Source organism: Carassius gibelio, chromosome B11, assembly GCF_023724105.1.
Source record: "Carassius gibelio isolate Cgi1373 ecotype wild population from Czech Republic chromosome B11, carGib1.2-hapl.c, whole genome shotgun sequence".
Classification (NCBI taxonomy): Eukaryota; Metazoa; Chordata; class Actinopteri; order Cypriniformes; family Cyprinidae; genus Carassius; species Carassius gibelio.
The window spans coordinates 21,893,151-21,910,461 of record NC_068406.1 but is presented as its reverse complement, the minus strand read 5'-3'; the positions used below and the strand labels follow the sequence as shown (position 1 = coordinate 21,910,461).

Below are 17,311 nucleotides of genomic sequence, written 5' to 3'. Positions count from 1 at the left end.
TTTCTTTATTCTTATTTATTGGATCAGAAAATCCAAAACATAACTTTCTCATAACAATGAAATATTAATTTAAGATATTCCTGTGTGTGTGAGCAGAACTACCCTACATAAAGATGTATTCAACGTAACAAATCTAAAGAAATATAAAAGTACAGTCTGATTCAATAAAATAATACATAACAGCATAACAGCTGCGTCACGGTAGCGATTGCATAACTCCTTTATGATGACTCTCCACTACTGACACGGAAGTCAACGTTAACATTAAAAGATCGAGTTTCATTCCTTGTATGAGTCTAATCATTAAATTTGACCGCCAGCAATCCTGCATTCCCCCTAAACTTATAGTCTGTCTGTGAGTGAAACCGGTATTTCTCCAGTGTGAAATACGAATATGAATCAAATTCGTGTCAGCGCAGTCTAAGATTATGAATATTCAGTAGCTCATGCTTACGTGACTTCGTATTCTCCCCTGTACGCCCAATCATGTAACCTAATTAATATTCATGAACCAACTCGTCATCATATTATGATTCGCAAATGCCCCACAGCGTTCAACAGTAGGAGGGCAGTTGGCGCTTTTGGGATGTCCTCCTCCTCCTCCTCCTCACTGTCTGCTGCTGTTCAGCGCAGGATGGTGGAGGCAGTTATTGTTACAGCACAGCTAGACTCATTCGGCCGCAATTTCCAGGTTTGTGTCTTTTTATTTTTTATATGCATAACATGTATTATAACGTATAACTTACATAACTGGTTTGTTACACGAGCTCAAATAGCTATTCTAAGGTCAGCTCGCTGATGTTTACATCTGTGTCATGATATGGCTTTAACGGGTCGCGTGATTCGCGCCAATAAAATAATAGATCGCAATAACAAACGCTCGTAACGTTCCTTCCCAGATAGCAATGAGTCGGCGGACCGCCGGCGGCGCTCCGGCGGCAGTAGAAGCGTCAGAATAGCGTAATCGCAAACACGTTTGACGGTGCACCGCCGGCGGCAGCCGCTTTTTAGAAGCGGCAGCCGCCTTCCTACCGCCTTCGTTCCGCGGCCGGCCCGCGGGCCAACCGCCGTCCCGCCGCCGTTATATCAAAGGCGACCCTTCCGCGGCCCGTCGGAGGCAAACGCTATTTTCGAGCGATCGGTCGCCGCTTGCTTATTTATATATATATATATATATATATATATATATATATATATATATATATATATATATATATATATATATATATTATGCAGTTTATCAAGAATAATGATTGATCAAACCAGACAAATTTCCATTTGACGTTTTAATTCCACATTTCAAAGTACAGTAACTGTCATTGAAACATGATGTCAGATCCCTGAAATATAAATAACAGAAAAAAAGAGAGAAAAAAAAAAATAAATACACACACACACACACACGCAGGTTTCCAATTAAATTGTTAAAAAAAAAAAAAACAGCCTTAGCTTACAAGCAAATTATAACACTTACAATAATTGTTAATAATATAAAGAGGTCAGCTCTGGCATGAAAAGAATTACCAGTAAACATAAGTAATGAGTATATCTGGTACCAAAGAATGTGCAGGACACCAAAAAAAATTCAGGTATAACATCACATTTACAAGCCATTTCTAACAATAAGATAAGTGGTAATAATTTAGAATAAAGCTCTGGAGTAGAATAGACCATTATAATGGCATTGCTGACCTGGGGTACAAGATGTCTCTTGTATCTGTGATAAACATCTTCAAATATATATAAAAAATACTGAGGTAAAAAAAGTAGTAGAACAGATATAACTGCAATGCTGACCTGTGGCACAAGGATTTACAAGCTATATTTAACAATATAATAAGTTAAGCACTATGATAATATCCACAGTGAACAGTGTGGATTGGGGAGTGCAGTCTGACACTTCTGGCTTCTTTAGGGGTCTTGATGTTACTGACTGCAGGATAAAGAAAGGGTTCCAGTTGTCAGTGATGCTGGGATGTCAGTAGTCAGCCTAGGTTTAAGGGGTCGGCTGTGGGTCCCTCTCAGCTGTGCGGCGCCTTTTTCCGCCTTCACGGTCAGATGCTCCTTTCAGGTAACGCGTAACGTTAACCTGGATGGCTTCATCAGTGGCATCCTGTGTTGCCGGGTTCTTCCGGATGGCTCCTGTAGAAAATACAGATCTGTCATTCCATTTGAATGGCATAATGCCATACACATCTACTAAACATATTTTTTTTTTTTTTTTTTTTTTTTTTTTACATCCAACTTACTTTGAACAATGGTCTTCAGGAACATGTCTCTAAAACATGCTTTATCCCCAACTCCAGTCCAGGTTGTATTGATGGAAAGGTGATTAGAGAAGATACTTTGAAGCATCCGCCAGACGGTTGTCTTTAGGTCCCTCCCACATTTGATTGCCAAAAACCGAAGCTGAAAATCCAAAAAAAGTGTTACAAATTACATTTCTCTGAAGCTTATCATACATAAATATAAAATGTGACAGGCTATGGATTCAGACTGTAGAATATGCAGTGTACAATCTTAATTCTACTTTTTACATTACCCTATGGAGTTATAAACGAAATCAGCACACTTACAAATCGTTCCTGGAGCTCTTTATCCTGCCTCAAACTGTTGTCAAGCAACGCCAAATCTTCCTGGGTGTCTAGGGGGAGTAACAGATCCCCTGGCAGGGATAACTCTCCAACAGACACATTGGCACTGAAATGTTGCAGCATAGTGTCCATTTTGTTGTCCATGCTACGCACAACATCGCCAAACTCTCCAAGACGTCGCAGCATTAAGGTCTGATCTGCACCTACAGGGGTTAAATAAAATAATAGTCAGTCCTGGTCCCTCAACTACTAAACTATGACATTTATATCTAGGTCTACTACATGTATAGGTGGCCCCAGTGGGAATTAAACCAACAACCACAGGTGTTGTTTGCAAGTTGTACCTGATTGCCCAGTGCGAGCAAACGTCTTCAACATTGTCCCAACTTGCTTCACCTGCTCTTGAAGTGAGCCGCTGTCATCCGAAGCTACAAAATGAAAGGCATATGGTAATTTTGTACATACATCACATACTCTTTCCTAAGTTTGACTTTTTTGTGCATGTTCTTACCTGCTCGTGCAGTGCTTTCCCTCAGAGCTTGGTTCTCCTCCCTCAGAGCTTGGTTCTCCTCCCTCAGAGCTTGGTTCTCCTCCATCACGGCTTGTTTTTCATTCTGGAGTCTCTGGAAATCTACATTAAAAAACAAAACAACAACAAAAAAAAACACCTAAAGGCACTATTTTCAATACTTTTTAAAACACTGGACACTAAGACATAGGCCTAAAATATACCTTCATAGCTGAAAACTTCATGCTGTACACGAGATGCCAGGGGAGTCCAAGGGCCAATTACAGAGCGATGACTTTCTCCTATTGATAATCATTGACGTAAAAATATGTTTGAAGTTATTGCATACATTTAATGAATTGGACTTAAAATGGAACACTTAGTTTAGCGCAACATATTACATACCTCCAGCGTTTTCACCCATATGCTGCCAGGGTAAATTTGCTGCTGGGGGTGTAAAGCTTAGTACTTGACGAGCTGGAAGAGCAAACATAACAGCTTTAACTTCAGTGCAGAGTATTGCATATTCAGTAATGAAACTATAATTGAACTGTGCAATGCTAATGGAATGTACAACACACCTCGACACCTTTCATCCAGAAACTGCTGCGGCGAGTAACCAGTCAAGTGTCCTAATGAAAAACAGATTATGATTAAAGGATTCCTTATCTTAAATAGAAGCAATAGTTTCCAAGACAAAAAAACGTCACAAATAACATCACTTACTTGTACTCAAACTCTTGGCTCTGTGAAGTGGAGTCTGAATTTCTGGGGAGAAACCTGGTTCTGAGAAAGAGGAAACAGAAATTTGAAAATCTAACAAAGGGTATAGTTTAGTGGCAGGATCACAAATCAAGCATCACAGCAATTTTACATACCACCTCTGAAGTCTACAGATGGCACAACATTTTCCTGGTTTTCTGGAATCGATGCAACTTCTGGAGCATCGGGCAGCACTGAAACCTTGTTACCAGGAACAATGTTTTCAAAGCTCAAAAGAGGTTGTCCAAACGACAGCACTGCTGGTGCATCTGGAAGACTAGACTCCTCTTCATCAGAAGAGGCCTGGGGTCTGTACTTGGAATTTGAGATTCTCTTTCTCTTTCTCTTCTTGTCATCGTCCGTCGTTTCAACGCTAGAACAATACAAGTTATACTGATCAGTCTTGTCGTAGATTTTGCTACCTACTGCTGGAACCACATTACCACATGGGCGGCGGCATAATTGTCCATACAAGTAACTGTAGTTAATTCGACTGACCAAAACTAACTTAAAACACATACGTACTCACACTCGTATAAACATACGTATCTTAGAAGAAAAGAAAAACTCAACGCCTGGAAGAAACAAAGTAGCTATTACAGAAAGTTAAAGGAACACTCCACCGTTTTTTGAAATAGGGCTTATTCACATTATTTCCTACATTTAGATAGGTGGGCAAATGCATTTTTGTGTCAGTGCATGCATTGTTTTAGTTTGACTGGGTCGGCGTTAGCTTAGCTTAGCACAATTAATGGAATCCTTTGTTGCCAGCTAGCATGGCCTGAGTAAAAGTGATCAAAAAAATAAAAAAACCCCCACCTAATTACTTCTTGTGGCCTGCGTATCCACAACGAGTACAAATAGCGATCCAGATTAACACTAGGCGATTTCCTAGGCAGATATTGACTTGGGACTATATTATGGGGAAGCACAGGCGAAGCACTGCTACTTCGGCGCAGAGATATCACGCAACACATGAAAACATCAACTCTATGTGAATACAGGTATAATATGGGTCGATCTATACATGCGTCATGATTAAAATAATCACTTACTCTGTGGACAGCTGTCCATTTGGTCCATTCGGCGTGGGGCGTTTTTTCCAGTTCACTTTGTCACACCGGAAAAAAAATCGAGTACTGCAGAATGGATCAGCGCCGTGAAATCCTCTGTAGATGTGACACAACTTCGGGCACGCTCATCTTGATCTGACGTGTTGAGCCTGGTCATCAACTCTCTACAGCACAGACACTCTATTTCCGTCGGCATAGATTGGCATATTCCCCCACATTCACACCACCAGTTCATGTTGGCTCTCATCCTCACGTCCTCAGGCTGTTGAGCGATCGCAACTAATACACGCGCATATAAATTTCACTCGCGGCTGGCTTGACGGTGTTTTTCTGAAGTGCGGCTGGCTTGACCGCAGTCTCCTACTGTCGTTCTATTTCCAAAGCACGCAGCTCGTCTTCTGTAAACTCTGGTTCAAATAGGTATGGTTCTGGTTCTTGACTGTCTGAGAAGTCACCCTCTTCGTCTCTCTCAAAATCAGCCATGTTCATCGCCATTCGTGTACTGTAAGGAAAATAGCCAGGCAGCTACTATTCATGCCGGTATGTTGACGGAAGTCGTGGGATTTCACAAGTATCCCAGAGTGCAGTCTGGACGATGGGGCGGGGCGACACGTTGGGGCGGGGCGACACCTCGGCGGTTATTGGTTTATGATTAAGATGAGCTTATTGGTGTACAGATGAGTGACGATTTTACAGCTTATTGGTAATAGAGAATTATGACGCTATTAGCAGGATTGGAATGCGGAAGTAGACACTAAGATGAATAAACTTTTAATATAAATTAAAAAGTGAATATAAATGTTGTGTTTTTGCATTTATTGTTGCATTTCCACAACATCCCGTATAAATACAAAGAGTTTTGGATTACGACGAACAGAATAAAAATAAATGGTCTACTCCCTCAATGGCTGTAGTGTAGACGCTACCTCGGCATTACTCGCTGGTTTGAAAATGACACGGCAATATTATGCGAAGTATGGTTACGTAGATAGTCATGGAGTACCTTGATTTATATATTCAAATTATATATACATACATATATATATATATATATATATATATATATATATATATATATATATATGTGTGTGTGTGTGTGTGTGTGTGTGTGTGTGTGTCTGTGTAAAAAATTGTCACCAGTCTCTGAACGTCACCAATAATATTCTGAACATTCCCTTGGCCCCTACGAAAATTTACCATGGTTCTGCTACAGTAACTATAGTAAAACTATGGTGTTTTTATAATTACAGCTCACAGTAATTAATATGCCAACAAATATTTTTACTACAATAAATCCATGGTTACTTTTTGCAAGAAAGGAACTATACAGGTTCTAGAGAACTTACCCAAAAACACTCGTCACTTTCTGTTATTTGTTTTCTGAACTGCACTACTGAAAACCTCATTAATCCTCACAATCCCGTCACAACTAAATTAAGAATCCATTATGAGCAATGCATAGCAAATGATGTTATCATCAAATATGAGAAACCTTAAAGAATGATAGACTGATGTAAATGACTGAAACCTGTTGTCATGCACGTGTTTTCCATAGCTTTTTTATTAAAACATTATACACTGCAAAGTTTAACTTTAAATTACATCAATTAATACATCAAAACCAGTTGATCTCAGTCCATTCTCTATTTCCCTTCAATGAACTTAACACACAAATGTGTTTCATGCCGAAAAATAAATAAATAAATAAAAAACAACAGTCCTTGGAACAAAATCCTGTGTAAACAAAAGCCCAGAAGATCACCACGCCGGTCTCTTCCCTGTACCCTGGTGGGTTAAACTTGAAAAGGGCTCTGCACTGCAAGCGTTCCCTGATGCTGTACATCCGTCTGAACTCGTTCTGGTCAGTGGACAGGAGGACAATTCTTCCAGTTGGCCACAACTTATAGTGTAAAGACAAAATACATGAAAGATAATAATAATAATACAAAAAAAAGTTTAACAGCCTCATACTACAAAATTCAATTGGAGAATGAGCATTAAACGGGGAAATCTTACTGTCTAGCCAGGCAAACTGTGCCGCTTTCCGAAAAACTTCGGAGCACATCCCTAAACCATCTGCAAACCAGAGAAAGTGTCAAATATGCAGAGTCACCCGCCGACAAAATAACTTCCCTGAGGATTTCCATTGGAAGCTGTTGAATCAAAAACATACATAGGTTTATTTATACATGTATATAAAAGTTATTAAACATTATATTAACACTGAATACAGACAACCTTGCTTTAAAACTCTCATTAAAAACTCTATAGATTGTTGTCACCAATACATACTCATTCTTTTATTATAACACTAATAAAATGTTAATATATACAGTACTGTGCAGAAGTATTAGGCATATTAGTATTTTCACATTGAAAAAAAAAACTGTTTTAAGCCAATTATTTATATCTTTTGCTGTTGTGTGTCAGTAGGATATATTAGTTTACATTTCCACACATTCATTTTGCCATTAATTTTAATAATCCAGTGAGATATTTGTATATATTTGTATGCATGATCCACATGAAGATCTTTTACATTGAATATAAATATTTCTATCTTATATGGTGAACAAAATCCACATTAGATCGCAAACAGAAGTTATTTAAAAAACTCGCTGCTGTCTGAAAATGAATTAAGCTGAAATGTTTTTAAATGTCTTTGATGCTGATGTTAACTGATAGCTATATATTAAATAATCCACAGTATTGACCAATATAGTACTTGTACATAATACCAATTTCACATCTGAACAACTATGTAGCTGTAATAACTAAAATACCTACATATGTAATTATTAGTTCTTAATGAATGTATGTGCACAAATAACCTGCTTTGCTGGACTCTGCCTGAAGACATGGTGAATGGTGAAGTTCCTCCCCTCAGTGGTTGAGCTCTAAAAGAACAAATTTCAAGAGGTAGGTATATTGCTAGATATAGTACAGAGTAATGTTTCATGTAGCAACATTCAAACAGCTACATACATTTGCGGAGTGAAGCTGTCCAGGAGAACAGAACACCACCACCTCCTGATCATGTCATCCTGAAAAATAATAATAATAATAATAATAATAATAATAATAATAATAATAATAATATACACACAAAAATCATGTATGTCTGTTCAAATAACTTGACAAATGTGATGCCATACCTCTGTAAAATCGAACCTATGAACTAAAGCCATGTACAGAGTGTACTGTTACAATCCACAAAGAACAATAAAATGAGCAATTTATAACAATTATTAACAATAATTATTCAAATTGAACGTACCATGGATGAATAAATGATCCAACATCGCATTTCATATTATAAGATATTTACACAACCACTTTTACTCACCTCAAGCAATCAACGGAATAGCGTTATTACTCTGCTGCTGTAGTTGCCACCGATCTGTTTGTTTCAACGCAAACTGCCCCCTGCTGGCTCGGAGGAAAATGTCAAAGGCGGGGGAAACAAATATGGGCGGGGCGACACGTGTCGCTCCGCCTCGAAGTGTCGCCCCGCCCCATCGTCCAGACTGCACTCTGGGGTTACTCGGATTTCATGTGTTGCGTGATATCTCTGCGCCGAAGTAGCAGTGCTTCGCCTAAGCAGCAGTGCTTCTCCTGTGCTTCCCCATAATATAGTCCCAAGACAATATCTGCCTAGGAAATCGCCTAGTGTTAATCTGGATCGCTATTTGTACTCGTTGTGAATACGCAGTCCACAAGAAGTAATTAGGTGGTTTTTTTTTATTTTTTTGATCACTTTTACTCAGGCCATGCTAGCTGGCAACAAAGGATTCCATTCATTGTGCTAAGCTAAGCTAACGCCGACCCAGTCAAACTAAAACAATGCATGCACTGACACAAAAATGCATTTGCCCACCTATCTAAATGTAGGAAATAATGTGAATAAGCCCTATTTCAAAAAACGGTGGAGTGTTCCTTTAATTGTAACATGGCGGCAACTTTGTAAACAAGGCTAACTTACTTTAGCCTTACTTTAGCTTGACTAGTAAGGCATGAACAAAGATGACTACAGATTTTACAAAGATAAACTAAAAACAATGTAAACATAATATTGCGTTAAGGAAACATGTACTTACTTAAACGATGGTAGTCCACAGAAACTCGCGATTGAACGGCGAACTGACGCGAATGTGTGCTCTAGTTATGTTGTTTGGGGAGGGGCCAGGAGCTCAGTGGCTCCAGTGCGTCATCGAGCCACCGTTTTAGCTCCGCCCAAAAAAAAATCCTGAACACAGCAATGGTGAAAACCTATACTTTCTAACATTTATAATGTGTTTACATTTTTTTAAGTGTTTTACTGTCTTAAACATTTGTACAGGTCGCAATTGCAAATTAATCCCTTATACATGTAAAAAGTCAAAAAAAAAAAAAAAAAAAAAAAATCGAGGTTGGAAAAAAATGAAAGACATAAAATGACATTTCCTGGAATGGCAGAAAGACGAAATATTTCTAAATATTTCATAAATCTGCCAGTGCAGCTGTGAAACCAGAGGAGCTTTTAGATTTTAGTTTATCCTTCTGATCAGGTCAAAACAGAGATTTTCCTGTTTATGATAGGCTATTACCATGGTTGCAAATTAATAAAAAATTATAAAGTATAGACCTACCCAAGATTTTGGCCATGTTGCAGATGTCTTTCACTGTTCACTGATGTAGCCAGGCATTAGTGAAAAGTCTAACTTCATCAATTTATTCAGCTAAATTGTTCATACCATGAATTAAATATCTATTTTAAAACCTAATCAGAATCAGAAAGATATTTATTGCCAAGTAAGTTTTACAAAAGGAATTATTTTTGGTTTATGCATGTCTCAATTGTGCATAAATCAAAGAAATGTAAACAATTTTCACCTAAGTGCATAAAATAATTTTACATATAGCCTATTAGGCTACTCTATCGCTTCAGAGTTTCAAAGTAATTTAAATGTAATTTCCTAAACCGTACCTTATCATGGAATCAAGAGTCAAGAATAAACCCTAATGGCTTAAAAAAAAAAAATAATAATAATAATAATAATAATATGGGATTTAATTCACATATAGGCTATTATGATTTTATAATCGCTTCAGATGTGAAAAGTAGTTAAAATGCTGTCAGTTCCACTTCCATTCTAACTCCCAACATGCTAAACATAGCCTTGGCTGCTGGTCGATTTTAGTAGAAATCCTTGCATTTCAAAGCGGCTTGCCGCCAGCCGGCCGCGGTCCATTAGACGGAGGCAACCGCCAAAGAAAATGAAGCAGTCGGCCCGCCGGCTTTTCGCCGGCGGCATCTCGCAAGAAATGGGAGTGACGTATTCGGCGGCAAACGTTTCATCCCCGCCAGCGGGACGCACCTATAGCCGACAGCTTAGGGCCGGCGGCAAAAAGAAGCCGTGCGGATATTTTTTGCTAGCTGGGTTAATTCTTTAAAACGCGAGAGTTATCACAGTCAACTATTTGGAGATTTTCAGTTACTCAAAAAGGATTATCTTTTTGGTTGGTGCCATTACAATTCTGCCGACACTGTTACACTTAATTAATTATCTAAAACTTGTTGCTTTTTTTTTCGTACTACATTTTACAGTTCTTCTTTTTTTTAAAGGGACAGTTCACTCCAAAAAGAATTCTGTCAGTTGATTCAGTCTTCGTGAAGCATAAAAAAGGGACTGATATCCTCGGTCTCCATTCACTTTCATTGAGCAGTGAAAGTGAATGGCGACCGTGGTTATCATTCAGCATAATATAACATGTCATTTCATTAAACACAGAGAAAAGAAAAGCAATCGGGTTTGTAATTTTATCAGTATTTTTGAATGAATTGTTCTTTATCAGTCAGTTTTGACATCTACTGTTGCTTTAAATATGTTAATTTCTCAAGCCCTTATATACTCATCCAATATTCCCACTACCAAAAACCGTTATTAGGCTATTTTTCAACGAATGGCGATATCTCAAATACTACGATTTATAATTGTATTATTTCCCTATATGCCACTTATCATTCAGTCCACCTTAATTTATCTTTAATTATGTAAAACCGTAACATATCCTGTTGAGTGTGCTGGATTTTCCCCTCAGCAGCAGCAGCCAAATGACAGGAACTCGACCAAACTCGTCAGGACGGTGACATCGCTTCTCAGTGCGGAAACTAAGTAGTTAAATAGCTCTAAATTGATTTCACGCAGCCTACTTTCACGCAGCTGTCACGGTTCCGTCTCGCGCGGCTTCTGGAATGATCGCGGACCTTCAGCTGCTCCACTGCTCATATCACGTCAGTGTCACGATTTAACTTAAAACCGGCTCTTGACTTGTTTGTGAGTCTCAAACAGCGGGTAAATAAGTAAAACAGAACTGACAGTCTAGTATATGCATTCCATGCTAGACATAGGTGCACACATTAGTCACGTGAGCCTTGTTCGGTAAGAAATTTGATAAGTGCACACACCTAGTGTTCACTTTCTCTTTCTTTTATATCGATAGTGAACTGCTAACGTAAAATACGATGATCCTTTAGTCTTTAAACTTTTATAGGGAAGCATATAAAGCACACAAGGTCATATCTGTGGGCATGTGAATGTCAGTGACCGCCTGGCTCTTGTTTACTCCATTGGAAATGCTCAAGTAAACACCTGTTGTGTTTATGCTTGATGCTTTGCATATCGCAAATAAGCTTTTTTTCCCAGCAGACTTGGTTTCGGAAGTATTTTCCCCAATTATTTTCATATAGGCATATTTAAAAAGGCTTTATACCAAGAACCAAAACTATGACTCACAACAAAAACTTTGATTTGAATGAAAAAGACAAAAAAAAAGAGCTTTTAAAAACTTTTAATAATGCGAACTGATGTGTAAAGTATAATCCGATCACTTAACAACCTTGTTTACAGGTTTAAAAGTTTTCATTCAAAATCAGCTCCCCTTTGGAGAAAATGAATGGGAGTTTTATTTCTGCAACCCGACTGTTGCACCCTATATGTCTCTAGAATTAAATAAGCATTGATTGCTGTTTGTGTTCTTTAACACATTACTTTGTTTTGAATGTAAATTTCTCTCAGATAACCAATAGCGCTCTGGCATCTGGCCAGGTGGAGAGCCATATTCTGATCTCTCATGCCCCCAACAGCCCCGCAAAAATCATCCAGTCATTTAAAAAAACTACATTCTGACAGAATACCTAAGAACCTGTGATGTAACATCTGGTGGTTTTGTGTTATTGTGTATTTTGGTATTAGGAATGGAGAGCAGTCAACCAATCACCATCACCAACCCGGATACACGGCGGAAGAAGAAACGCAGAACTCGGGCTGCAGACAGTTTCACTGGCAAATTTAGTGGTACTAAACCATCTAGAACTTGACAAAAACTCTTATTAGTGTTCATAATGTGCACCTTTTTGTTCTGTGGTTTATTCTTAGCATGCAGTCTGTATAATCTGTATCGTGCATCATCGGATCTTTTGAAATGTGTGATTGCAACAGTTCCTGATTGGTTAAAATGAGTAAACTCACAAGTGTGTGTGTTTTGTAGATCTGTACAAGCTGACGGACGAGCTGCTGGGTCAGGGAGCTTATGCTAAAGTCCAGGGCTGTGTGAGTTTACAGAACGGCAATGAGTATGCTGTCAAGGTGAGAGGATTCCCCCCCCCCATGATTTTGTAGTTACAATTACATGGTTTCTGTGGGTATTAAAAAGGTTTTAAAGTCTTTAATTTGCCCTTCCACAAGTGAAAGCCTTAAATCAGAGCAGAAAGTCTTAAAATCAAGAAGTCATGGTATTAAATGTTGCATGCACTGCAAAAAGGCAATTTCCCTCAGTGTTTTGTAATGTTTTCCAATACAAATATCCTTACATCAAGATTAATTTGCATGAGATGCAAAATGAAATAATTAAGCATTGTTTTCTGAGAAATTGGACAAAATGAAGTGAGTTTATGTTTAAAACAAGAACAAACATCTATCAATGGGGAATAAAACCTTGTTTCCCTTGAAATTAAGTCGATTTTTCTGAGCTCACTGGCAGATATTTATTATTTTTTAATAAGCAAACCCTCTTCATTTTGATCAGTTTAACTGAAAACAGTTAAATAGTTTAAGTAAATGTTTTTCGATTTCCTAAAAGTTTTAGTAATTTGCTCTGGAATACAAGACAAAGCTACAGATTAAGAGCATATTTTGTTTGCAAGTGTGATCAGATGTGATCGATATTCTAATGACAGCTATTCAAACAATTAGCTTTTTTTTATTAACTAAAAAGTGATGGAGATTGGTTGGAAGTTGTATTTTAAGTGTTGCAACAATTGTTAATACAATTGTGCTGCCTAAATTTTATTTACTTTGGTGTTAAAAAGGTCTTTAAAAAGGTGTAAATTTATCTTCGTAAAACATTCAGAAACCCTGTACTTTCATAAGATAATGATACTAAAATAGTAAATATTTAGAAAAATAACAGAGTAGTTCTTTGTCAAACAAACATAAATTATTTTGTGTGTAACGTGTGGTTATGTTTCTCAGATAATTGAGAAGAACTCTGGTCACAGTCGCAGTAGAGTTTTCAGAGAGGTGGAGACGCTTTACCAGTGTCAAGGATATAAGTATGATCTTATTCAACAGTGCTCATTATACCTCATTTCATAATTGATTGTAGTTATTATTACACATAACTGCTCACTTGCATGCATCGTGTTCTTCTCAATAGGAACATTCTGGAGCTCATTCAGTTTTTTGAAGATGACTGCTGTTTCTATCTGGTGTTTGAGAAGTTGCTCGGAGGTACTGTACAGTTGTCTAGAAGTTACACACAGATGCATTCTCATTCTCGGTTATTCGTTTCTGAAGAGTTTTCTCTTTCCCTCTAAGGTTCCATTTTAACACACATCCAGAGTCGAAAGTACTTTGATGAGAGAGAGGCAAGTCATGTAGTCAGGGATATAGCACATGCACTGGACTTTCTGCACAACAAAGGTGAAAACTCTACTTTGACTCTGTGGCCCAGGGACCATGAATCACTGCGAGTGTGTTTACTCAGACTCGTCTCTTTTCACAGGAATCGCTCACCGGGACCTTAAGCCTGAAAATATCCTGTGTGAATATACTGATAAGGTAACATGCATAGTTTGTCTGGCTACAGAACCCAAACCTGTGAACAGTAGTGTAAAGGGATTGGCGATATGACTGAAATCTTATATCACAATATCATTTTATTCCACGTAACGATATACATCACAATATAGTTGCTTTAAATAAGGTCTTTATGATATCACCCACCTCTAGTGTATGCATTGTATGTTTATAGCCAGTCTTAATTGTATTGAGTTTTTTGCTGTTACTCAGGTGTCTCCTGTGAAAATCTGTGATTTTGATCTCGGGAGTGGAGTAAAGCTAAACAGTGCCTGTACCCCAATAACTACCCCTGAGCTCACCACGCCGGTAACCGCGTCCTTACATTTATGAGCATTCTAGAACTGTAAAATTGTGGAGTGGCATGTTTTGAGGGATGTGTTTTGTCCTGTAGTGTGGCTCGGCAGAGTACATGGCTCCTGAGGTGGTGGAGGTCTTTACGGATGAGGCTTCGTTCTATGATAAACGCTGTGACCTCTGGAGCCTTGGAGTGATTCTCTACATCCTGCTCAGCGGGAGTCCTCCCTTCACTGGCCACTGCGGCACCAACTGCGGCTGGGAACGAGGAGAGACGTGTCGGGCCTGCCAGGTAAAGCACACACTAGTTTAAAAATGTTGAGTATTCATCAAAGCACTGTGCTGCATGGGGTATGAAATCTCGGTGCTTTTTGGTTGTATGATAGTATATATTTAAGGACAAGAACTCCAAGGCACTCGAATTGTAGTGAAAAGCTTTTCACTACAATTCGAGTGCCTTGGTGTTCTTCTCCTTAAATGTTGAGTATTCACTTCATCCATTAAAGACAACTAAGCAGTGTTGTCCTCTCCTGTTCAGAACAACCTGTTTGAGAGGATTCAGGAGGGGAAGTATGAATTTAGGGATGGAGTTTGGGCTCAGATCTCGGCCGATGCTAAAGATCTGATCTCGCGGCTGCTGGTGCGAGATGCTACTCTACGGCTGAGTGCTGCTCAGGTCCTGAAGCATTCCTGGGTGCAAGGGGTGAGTGTTTAGCTTTATTTTTCTTGAAGACTTCATGATTTCATCTTTAACAGGGATGGCCAATATGGAATTATAACTGATAATACAGAAACTTTCTTTAGTACTTTATGTATCTAAAAAAGATTTTTTTTAATGTTTTTTTACAGGAGTTTCTTATGTTTGTCAAAGCTTTTCATCACAGAAATAATTATATTTTAAAGTATATTTAAACAGTCACCATTATTTGATATTGCAATAAAATTAGTTTTTTTTTTCTTCTTCTTTTCTTTTTTTTTGGGGTAAAAATATACTTACCAACCACAAGCGTTTGTTGAAAGTATACATTATAAAAATCTAATGTAATAATACACAAAATGTTTATCATATACATTATTTTTATTTACTCCTTTCAATTTTCAGAATGCACCTGAAAGAGTTCTTCAAACTCCTCGTGTTCTACAAAGGTATTTGATTTCGATGCAGTAGATTAAGTATATTTTCCAGTCTCTGCAATGTTTCTAACCGTCTCTCTGGTTGAACCCACAGAAACTGCAGCACTAAAGACCTGACTCAGTTTGCCGCTGAAGCCATCGCGTTCAATCGGCAGCTGTCTCAGAAGGAGGAAGAGCAGGAGGACTTCGGTGCCGTGGTCTGCTCCATGAGGCTCTCCCCTCCATCTAACTCTAGATTAGCCCGTCGCAGAGCACAGTCTCAAGCACTGCGCACCAATACCTGACACCTGCCCTCCCTACAGGTGCTCCGGTTATACTCGTGCACGCCAAAGTGCGTTTTAAGCCTTCATACACATGCATTCTCTGGTGAACTGAATGGGCATTAACTTGTGCATAACACACATGTATATGCATCACAGGCTTAGTGCTACCAACTTGTAGCACAGACTAGCCTTATATATACAAACCAAAAACATCCAGACAATTCTAATTTATTTACAGGTCTTTTACTCTGTGTAATGTGAGTTTTATGTATTTTAAGCATCAGAAACTGTGCTTTTTAATTATTTATTACCAGATATTTATGGCTGGCAGTGTTTGTCAGTCTAATATAAAAAGGGTGCTCAGCTCTGAGGGTATTCTACAGATGTTGATTTTATTGTTGCCATATCAGTGAGGCTTTTATTTAACATTAGCATTTTTAAACTTAAAAGTTTAAACATTTTAAAATTTACTATAAAGCACTGGACATCTTGCTTTGTTACTTTCCAATTTTCTATGTGTTTTATATAGGGTCTAGCTGTAGTCTAGTTGCAGTTATTGTTGAGGGAATAATGTTTTGGTTTATTTGAGCTATGTAAAGCCATGCTGCCATGTGTCTTAAGTGGAAATGCATTTGAGAGTTATTGCTTTAACAAAGGTGCTGATGAGGTATAATATACATTTGACCGTACACTTTCAGCTTAGATAGTTAGTAAATATTGCATAGTAAGTTTTTTTTTTTTTATCTTTTCAGATTTCAGATGATTATATTTTTTTATTTAAATTATATTTTTTCATTGTTCCACTTTCAAAAAATTAGTTTTGTTGTAAAAGTGCACTGTTTTTCTATGCATCAGGGCGATGAGCCTGTCCTATAGCTGATTTAGTTATAAGATGGAGTACGTTTTATTACTTTTGTTTGTATTAAGTGTAATGTTTGCCATTTGGGGGGGGGGGCAGAGCTCCTATTGTGCCAAATAACTAAATTACCTCTCAGTTATCTTTCAAATTACAAAACATGCACGATTATTTTTCCTGTTATTTGTTGTTTAAAATGCTATTTGACTTGAGATGAAATGGAATGTAGTGGTTGTCCATGTGTTATTTAAGTACATTTACGATAAAGTGTTTCATGTACCAGGGATGACTCTAGAGGGCGCTACCTCACATCAATGGCTATGTTCTCAGTATTCCATGCTTGTGTGATACTCTAATGGCGAATCAAATGCTGATTTTCACAAATGCTGTCTATGGAATGGCCATTTAACACTAACAACTCTGGGAACAGTTCATAGGTCAGAGGTGTTCATTTGGTTTTCCAATTTTGAGAAATAAAGCAGGTTGCACTGACACTTGAGTCTTTATTCAATGCACTTAATTCATCAATAAGTGTGGATTGTTGTTGTGGATAACAGAATTTTTATGATTATGATGTAAAAGACCTGAATAAACACAAAGACTACAGAATACCCTTACTCTTAAAGAGACTTTGATAAACAGCCAGTGCATACTATCTTCCCTGACCTGAGAGCTTATAATCAAAGGGTTCCTCAATTCTTCCTT

The 17,311-nt window shown here is 38.0% G+C and overlaps 2 protein-coding genes and 1 long non-coding RNA gene across 7 annotated transcripts; 1 reads left to right on the top strand and 2 right to left on the bottom strand.

The window, feature by feature from the left end:
* Positions 1 to 534: 534 nt before the first annotated feature.
* On the top strand, positions 535 to 17,098 carry LOC127968574 (MAP kinase-interacting serine/threonine-protein kinase 1). Of its 4 annotated transcripts, none has more exons than XM_052569861.1 (12): positions 535 to 691; positions 12,173 to 12,274; positions 12,468 to 12,565; positions 13,451 to 13,530; positions 13,635 to 13,708; positions 13,796 to 13,900; positions 13,983 to 14,038; positions 14,270 to 14,365; positions 14,451 to 14,645; positions 14,892 to 15,056; positions 15,456 to 15,499; positions 15,582 to 17,098. In XM_052569861.1, the coding sequence occupies exons 2-12, from the start codon at positions 12,175 to 12,177 to the stop codon at positions 15,769 to 15,771; spliced, it is 1,203 nt and encodes a 400-aa protein (XP_052425821.1). In that variant the 5' UTR covers positions 535 to 691; positions 12,173 to 12,174; the 3' UTR covers positions 15,772 to 17,098. The 4 variants fall into 4 exon arrangements, with proteins under 4 accessions (XP_052425821.1, XP_052425823.1, XP_052425822.1 ...); XM_052569863.1 differs by lacking the exon at positions 535 to 691 and adding an exon at positions 2,894 to 3,043; XM_052569862.1 differs by lacking the exon at positions 535 to 691 and adding an exon at positions 11,086 to 11,211.
* Positions 1,272 to 4,383, bottom strand: LOC127967967 (uncharacterized). Its single transcript, XM_052568733.1, has 10 exons — positions 3,981 to 4,383; positions 3,829 to 3,888; positions 3,684 to 3,734; positions 3,508 to 3,579; positions 3,327 to 3,404; positions 3,106 to 3,225; positions 2,939 to 3,022; positions 2,577 to 2,797; positions 2,250 to 2,409; positions 1,272 to 2,142 (listed from the first exon to the last, which is right to left on the bottom strand). Exons 1-10 carry the CDS (start codon positions 4,381 to 4,383, stop codon positions 1,997 to 1,999), a joined length of 1,395 nt encoding a protein of 464 aa, XP_052424693.1. The 3' UTR covers positions 1,272 to 1,996.
* LOC127968579 (uncharacterized) lies at positions 6,481 to 10,367 on the bottom strand. 2 transcript variants are annotated; one of them, XR_008156019.1, is made up of 5 exons: positions 8,093 to 10,367; positions 7,923 to 7,981; positions 7,769 to 7,834; positions 6,954 to 7,090; positions 6,481 to 6,837 (listed from the first exon to the last, which is right to left on the bottom strand). It is a non-coding gene; the product is annotated as an uncharacterized LOC127968579 (long non-coding RNA). The 2 variants fall into 2 exon arrangements; XR_008156018.1 differs by having other exon boundaries at positions 8,284 to 10,366.
* Positions 17,099 to 17,311: the final 213 nt, after the last annotated feature.

What these genes read in the sequence shown, in the direction of transcription:
- LOC127968574 (XM_052569861.1), top strand. Translation starts at nt 12,175, where the DNA reads ATGGAGAGCAGTCAACCAATCACCATCACCAACCCGGATACACGGCGG. An exon ending in TTTCACTGGCAAATTTAGTG is followed by an intron (nt 12,275 to 12,467) that starts GTACTAAACCAT and finishes TGTGTTTTGTAG; the next exon opens with ATCTGTACAAGCTGACGGAC. An exon ending in GCAATGAGTATGCTGTCAAG is followed by an intron (nt 12,566 to 13,450) that starts GTGAGAGGATTC and finishes TATGTTTCTCAG; the next exon opens with ATAATTGAGAAGAACTCTGG.
- LOC127967967 (XM_052568733.1), bottom strand. Translation starts at nt 4,383, where the DNA reads ATGTGTTTTAAGTTAGTTTTGGTCAGTCGAATTAACTACAGTTACTTG. An exon ending in AAGAGCTCCAGGAACGATTT is followed by an intron (nt 2,410 to 2,576) that starts GTAAGTGTGCTG and finishes TTGGATTTTCAG; the next exon opens with CTTCGGTTTTTGGCAATCAA. An exon ending in CCTGAAGACCATTGTTCAAA is followed by an intron (nt 2,143 to 2,249) that starts GTAAGTTGGATG and finishes TATTTTCTACAG; the next exon opens with GAGCCATCCGGAAGAACCCG.